This window comes from Nematolebias whitei, chromosome 9, assembly GCF_014905685.2.
Source record: "Nematolebias whitei isolate Nwh7 chromosome 9, NemWhi1, whole genome shotgun sequence".
Taxonomy (NCBI): domain Eukaryota; kingdom Metazoa; phylum Chordata; class Actinopteri; order Cyprinodontiformes; family Rivulidae; genus Nematolebias; species Nematolebias whitei.
Genome location: NC_056506.1, coordinates 35935117 through 35942801, shown reverse-complemented (window position 1 = coordinate 35942801; position 7685 = coordinate 35935117). Strand labels below are relative to the sequence as shown.

The following is a 7685-nucleotide window of genomic DNA, read 5'->3' as shown; positions in this document are numbered from 1 at the left end:
ATATAAAGGTGTTTTAAACCCTTCCCACACTCTTGCAATATTCTAAACAATGTTTCTAAACTCTAAATGCTCTATAAGAGCACAGAATGTCATGATTTCACCTCCCTGCCTCCTCTGCTCTTTGCCACCTGCAAGCGCTCTTGACCACGCCCACTTCACCGCTGCACAGTGAACAGCTGATCAGCTGCAGCAGGAAGTTTATCCTGCCATGTGGGCTGCACAAATGTACAGCAGGTGCTAAATAATTGAAAATAATTCATTTTAAATTTTAAAAAATCCATGCCGATTGTGCAGCTCATCCATCAATCAGCCAATTGAGTGTCATGTCCAATCTTTCTTTGAAAAACCGCGATAGAGCGAGTCTGCGATAAACGAACCACGAAGTAGTGAGGGACTACAATCCAATCAGAGTGCAAGCTTTTCTTAGAGGCATAAAATCTGGATGACTCCTGATTTTCTGCTTTTAAACTCAGACATAACAGAGGTTTTAGTTTTTAGACCTGAGCAACTTGGGAATACACATTGCAGCCTTTCATCTTCGCTGGATGGCATTAAATTGGTGATTTTTGACCACAATATGTCTTAAACCCCACATCAAAATTGTTACCAGATCTGCTTTCTTCCCAAAATATTACAAAAATTAGGCACATTTTGTCCCACATGATGCAGACAATATGGTCCATGTCACTTCTAGGCTGGACAATCACTGTATTCACATTCACATGACATTTGGTTCAGTTGATTCAAAATGCTGCTGCCAGAGTATAGATGAGCCACAAGAAGAAATTATATAACTCTCGATTTCAGCTTGGCTCCCTGGAAAATTCAGAATAGTTTAAAAAGATGCTGCTTTCAGGATTTTGTCACTGTCGTAACTCTCGAGGGGCTTAACAAGTCAAAACAAACAGCTGCATGAAGTCAGTGTATTTTACCTATTTAAAGCAGAGGAATGTACTTTGTTTGGAAGTTTTATCCCAGTTTTGGAGTTTTCAAGCATTTTTCTTTCATGATTCCTTCAGAGCTGCTCATCAGCAGAGGAAAGACACTGTATCCATGCCCCAAATCCCCAGGTGACACTCTGTGATGCCAACATTCACAGCACAAGAACAAGCATGAGCAAAGAGTCAAAAGAAAACTGCTGCAAATTCAGTTCAGGCAAAAATGTTCAAGTAGAACATGAAGTTGATGGAGAAGCAGCAAAAAGGGCAACGAGGAGAAGAGGATATGTTGTTTTAGAGATGTATGTGGACAGTTGTCAGGCCCCACTGGTCAGCAATTTGACTAGCAGTTAATGGTTGTTCAAATGGGGGGGAAGTGGGGAGCAAACTTGCTGATGGGGAGGAGGTGGGAGCCCACTTAGACACCAAGTTCACTACAAGTATCAGACATCACACAGTGGCGGAAGGTTTCTTTGACATTAACGAACTCGGTATCCAACAGGGATCGTTCACCCATAAAAACCCATAAGAAACCCGTGTTCACTCTGACGCTGAGGAATGAAGTGAAGCTCTCGGTAAAATACACGGCTATGTCAGTGTGTAGAAACTGAAAAGGAGAAACAAGTTAGCTGCACTACATTTGACTTGACTCTGGTAGTTTTTCCTTTTTATGAAATATATCTGCTTCAGTCTTCCCAAAAGTTATCATTGACCAACAACGACTAAACCGTTAAAAATGACCCAACACCCCAAGTGAAGTCCACCACATTTCTTTATAAATACTTAATATACTAAAGATTATTTATGTTTGAACAACAGTATATGGTTTGATAAGTCGGTATTTTGTTGCTGTACATGTAGTGTTACGAAACACCTTGGATAATTATTTAATGTAGACGTGATGCGATAGAAAAATGACCAACATAGAAGTCTATGTAATTTAGAAGTCAGAATTTTGCCCTTGAATGCACTCTCCTCTGCCTTATTGTTAGCTTGACTGCTCCATGACAGTTTCCCGATTCTTTGAACTGTGATTGCTCTACTGCACGTAAGAAACGGGTTACTCGTTTCAAAAAGCTATGTCAAACTATCTGAACTGTCATTTTAATTAAAACACCTGAACAGCTCTCGTTAGTCACCTGATGGATCAAATACGAGTAAAAGCAGCTGCTCATTCATTGTTTGAGGAAGACAGATGAAGGCCCAGAGCAGTCATCTAAATTATTTTATTTGGCTTGTAGGTGGTGACCTCAGCACTGTCTTACTGCAAAATGACAGAAACTGGAAGCCCAGCACCTCAGCAGGCCAGAAATGGGAGTACTTTGTTAAATCTGCACAATATACTGTATGTCTTAAGTTGGGTTATGAGTTGGACCAAACGTAGTGCAGTAATCTCATCACAAAAAGTGACTTACTGGTACAAATATTTAAAAATAAACATGTAAAACCATAGCCATTTGACTTCAAGTTGTTCTGCTATACTTTAAATTCATATAAACTGTTGAAGATTTATGTTCAGCCAGTGCATGAACGTTTAACTTTTTCCACCTTTTAACCCCTATTGGTGACAAAAAGTAGACTTTGATTTGATTAAGTCAAAAACTATATATCACCAATTAAACAAGTACTTTACGTGTAAATGTGTAAACTACTTTAGGGCTTCTTTTTTTTTAATCTAGAAAAGGGATTAAGCTGGTGTTTTCTGGTGAGGATGGACTGTCTGGTCTTAGTTCAGTTTCACATAATGGAACGACCATGGAGATTCATTCTCTGCCAGTTAGCCTGCTCCAGACCAGGCTAACAGCCAGGTTTAGTTAATCCTAGTCAAGCCCAGTTGTCTTTTTAAAATCCTGGATTATTGAATTCTGCTTTAGTTAAACAGACTTCGAGCTTTTGTTCTTCTTGTCCTTCTCACATTAGATTTGCACCCTCCAACCCCCTCATACTTCCATCCAGCAACCCACATCTACACTCTCACAAATACACACACACACACACTCACACACAATGAATCCATGATGAGGTGAAGCCCTCGTGGCAGAATCATTTTCTGTCACTGGCTCATATTTATAACCCTATCTATCAGTCAGCCTGCGGAGTGTGTGACACTGTTCTCTGACCACCAAACTGCCCCCCAGCCGTACATTAAGACAGGATGGGTGTGTGGAGTTATGCGTGTGTGTCATGGTTGTCATGGTTTATGGGTTTTTGTTATGTCTATGCTTTCGTGTTATCTTCTTGTCCTTATTTCCCTGTTTGTATTTTATGCTCCTGTGTTCAGATGTGACGCTTGTCTTGGTTTTTATGGTTCTTTGCTTCAGTTTTTGTGATTTGCAGCCTCGTTCGGCTTCCAGTGCCTGGAGATTTTCCAGCAGGTTTTGTTCTCTGCTTCCTGCACACCAGGACTCAGTTTCCTAATCCACACACCTGCCTTCTGTTCCTCATTATTTCTTTTAGTTTAGATACTTTTAAGGTTTCCTTATATTTTTGTCAGATCCTTGTCAATGCCAAGAAGAGTTTTAACTTTTTCTTTTTGTTTTAGCCCTCGTCTTGTTTTTCTTAAAAGCGCCTTCAGTTTTTTGTTTTTTTTTTGTCATTGAAGGTTATTTGTTGCTCTTCCTCATCCTTCCTGCCTGTGAGCCGGCATTTGGTCCCGTCCGACACTCCAACCTGACAAACTGGGTCTTCTAAACAGATATTTGCGCTCTTGCTTGAGCCTTCCTTAGCCAAATACAGAGGATTTTGCTCATGACGGCACACACTCAGTGTTCACAAACGCCTGCCCTCCTGTTTAATTTAAGGTCAGAAATAAAGAGGGCTCAAGGGAAGTGAAGAGGAGGACGAAACGCAACCAGCGAGAATGAGATGGAGGGCACGATGAAACAAAACAGAGAACAGCCAAAGAAGAGGAGGATCGTAGAGAAAATGGAGCAGTGGTGAAAGAAACGAAACATGGGGAGATGCTCAGCTGTCTGCTGCTCTCCGATGATGAGAGTAAAGATCTATATCCTTTTCTGTTCAAGGTCATGGTTGTTACATGGGAGCAGAGCCATCGCTCGGCCTCCCTCGCACGCCGGAGCACACGCTCTCTGAGGTATGGCTCTGCCGATAACTACAAGCAGCCATTATAGATTAAAGCAATTAAAGCAGACGAGACCTTTGACCCAGCGTTATTCCACGGTGCACCTTTACACAAAGTGTGCTTGCCTTTGCACTAAAACTGCTCACCCCCATAATGACCTTAAGAAACAATACATCCATTTCCATATACGCCCCTCGAGGCCAAATCAATGAAAAGCTATATTTTCCAAACCACAGTCACATTTTTATGTTGCATTGTCTTTCTCCGCCTTCCTTTTCTTTAATGTAGCTATTTATCATTTTGCGCTGTAAGAATATGCAATCAAGTTATTCATTTGCTCCTGATTAGTGTGCTGCCATCAACATTCAGCTACAGGAAAGAGAATCAGAAGGCTTCTTATTTCCCAGGATTCAGAAAGTAAATGAAGCAATTGAAAGGAAGTACCAAATTACAGGTTTCACAGCACATTTTCCCAGCATCCCAGGATGCACATTAATAAAAAGCTGCAAAATAACAACAAATGGTCAGATAACGTGTTGCTAGATGGCATAAGAAAGGGATGAGAGCAGCCGGACCTGCCAGCATCCACCCTGCCATTACATCAGTGTGCCCTCAGGGTCCAATCAGAGGGTGAGCTGGGCTCCCTCTGCTGGTGCGTTAACACTCCTCCATCACTCCTCCTCTCTTTCTGATTGATAACAAAGACCTTTAAATGTGCGTCCAACACTGCTGTTCTTCACAATATCTGAATTAAATTATTCATCCTAATGAAAGGGTGATTATGAAAATAATTTCCAATCATTCTGCTAAAACACAACTTAAAAGAAAAAAAAAATTGCCAGTCCAACCCCCAGTTTTAAACTTACTTGTAAATGCCACCACTTTTCGTGGCGGGCTCTTTAACAGATGAAAAGATGAACATTTGGACATCTTGACAACATCCACTTTTTTTTTTTTATTCAGCTCTTGCTATCATTTCAGCTTTTTTAAAATAGACTTCTGCTTCCAGACATATTTCCGGAAATGGAAAATACATGCACACACCTACACATAACGGCACACATGCACAGGCTCTCGAGTATAAAGACGTGCAGTAACTTTGGAAGGAACTAGACTAAAAGGTAAAAGCAAACCTCAAAGTGGAAGAAAAAAAAGATCTTTATTGAATTATTGTCCGTCGGGACCACGTGCATGAACACCCCACTAACACCTACTGCAAACACAAGCTCTGCTGTGGGCCTAAAGATGCCTAGACCAATACTCCAAAGGATGAAAGACCAGACAAACACACACACACTGCCCAGTAAAATAACCTCTAACCTATTAGCCACCTCCCAACCCCCCAGGCTCCACATGCAAGCATTCACACACAGCGCAGTGTGTTTATCTAAATCAACAGGAGTTTCCTTTCAGCTTCCAGCTGGTTTCATCACTCACACTCAGTCCAATGAATATTTCAGCAGTGTTTAGGGTCTCCTGCACGTGCACTGTATCGTGCAGTTAAAAACACTTCTCCTCCTCCACTCCGTCTCACCCAACCATCCTTCAGAGCTGTGCTCTGCATGTGCACTCCTGCAGGACGTGACATATATCCAGTGCAATGTATGTACACAGTGGTGATGCTGTGAAGTCAGCCAGAAACAGTGTCCACAGTGAGACGAGACTCGTCTGACGGTTCAGTCAATCCTGAGTTGAAGTTTGCAGATGAATGCATGTGACAGAGAATAGAGTAAGCAAAGGGATGGGAAGTTTTTCTTGAGCTTCAGATCAAGAGTGACTGCAGCTTTCTGAGAATCCTGACAACTCACAAGATGTGTCATCTTCTTTCAGGGTGCCTGACAAACAAGAATCCACTCACTGACTGCCTCACTGACAACTTGGGCTCGTTTTCCAATAGATTGTGCACGGAATTCTCCACTTTTGTCCATTTCCTGCAACTTCAAGCTCTCATTTAACAGCCCAGCGTGCGTGTTTCGAGCCAACAACCAGTCAGGAGTAGTTAGTGAGTAAATGCATTGGCTAATTTCAGGCTGAGCATCGATGTTAATACAATAACCAAGAGGGGCCCAGCAGCAGCGTGTGACAAATTTAATGTAATTGCTGCTCCTCGTTTGCAGAGGCAATAGGCTACAGGGTGCAGAGGAAGAAAAAGCAACATTTATCAGTGCGTAATCATGAAGATACTGATGACTGTGGCAGATTTTTGGCAGAGATAATCATTACAAGTTACTTTGAAGCTGGCAATGCCACAAAGTGAAGTAATGTGGATCCCAGTCCTCCCTATCCGTCTCTCTGTGTGGATACATGATGCAAATTTAATGTCAGCATGCTCAGAGAAGAAAAACGTGACGGACACTTTAACCCCCCTCTCTCTCTCATCCCCGCGTCTCCTCATGCATGATTCATGGCCCAAAGAGGAGCGCTCGGCTCCAGAGGAACCGCGGCGGGATGGGGGGCTCCCCATCCTCCCGAGTCACCCAACTCCTCTCAGAGCTCGCGCACTTCCACCTTCCCCGCTGCCAGCGCACCCACCTTCATTCTCTGGGTAATTCCGCACGGCTGTGCACGCGTGGAAAAGAAGGAGCAGGGAGGAGAGGAGGGGAAGGGACGGATAGATCCACAGGAGCCGCGGTGGTGCCATTTTTCAGGCTGCGCTGCGCCCTCGCTGCATCCCTGTTGGCGGCGTGGAGTCGGTGAGCGCAGCCCTGCGATTGAGGAGGGAAGGAGAGAGCAGAGAGGTGAGGAGAGAGAGGAGAGAGAGCGAGAGAGAGAGAGGAGGGGGAGGCGCTGGGAAGGAGGGTCCACGCACAGTCAGAAAAGTGCTGTCAATCAGTCGCCACGTTCTGGGATACAGAGTGCAGCTGTCAAATACAACATAAATCATCAACTTATCAACTGTTTATCCAAGATTAAGAGCACATTACTGATCCCTGACTATTTCCCAGCACTCCCAAAGCTCCAGAAGCACTGCAGTCATTTTAAAGAAGGGAAAACTGTTTCCACTTCATTAAAGCTTTCTTAGATTATTTTAAAAATCATGCAAATGAATTGAAGTCATTACTAGATTGATATGAGCAAAGTTAGTATAATAAAAAGGTTACTTCAGATCGTTTGAAATGGGGGTTTGTGGAAATGTGAACAGTCAGTATCTTACCTGTTGTAAATAGTTTAGAAAATTACCTCAGTTTGGAGACATGGAGTTCACTTCTGACCAGACTGGAGATCTAATGGTTATTTCAGTTGTTATTGGATCCTCAGGTTTGTGCAAGTGCAAATAGCAGCAGCAGCAGCAGCTAGCTGTAGCTCTTCCAGTGCAGACTGTGTCTGGTTTGTATTAGAGATGGGACCTCTGACATCGTGGCTGTTTCACCTTATTTTAAGCAGGCTTGTTTGAAAATCATCATGTGACCGATATTCTTTGAGGCTTCATATGTCACAAAAACACTAAAACTAAAGTGACTGATTCACACCTTTAGTGTCCATCCTTAGTTTGGAAGTGATGTGACTGCAGTTGATCATTAGATGTTTCTAGCAGGGTCTGTCTTTGAGGCTTTGAAGTTTCAAATCACTTTTTTTTTTTTACCACAGTCAGAAGTAAGTTTTAAATGCTTCACAAATCTTCATCTAGTTTGAGTGGCTGGATTGGACAGGACACAGCTTGGAAA

General features: G+C 42.7%; 1 protein-coding gene across 1 annotated transcript in view; it reads right to left on the bottom strand.

Annotated features, from left to right (window-relative positions):
* epha4b (eph receptor A4b) overlaps window positions 1-6739 on the bottom strand; it is a gene marked incomplete in the record, with an annotated part of 121366 nt that extends 114627 nt beyond the window's left edge. The window contains 1 exon segment of the mRNA XM_037682299.1: window positions 6553-6739. Coding sequence (XP_037538227.1) covers window positions 6553-6661 — 109 coding nt within the window.
* Between the last annotated feature and the right edge of the window lie 946 nt (window positions 6740-7685).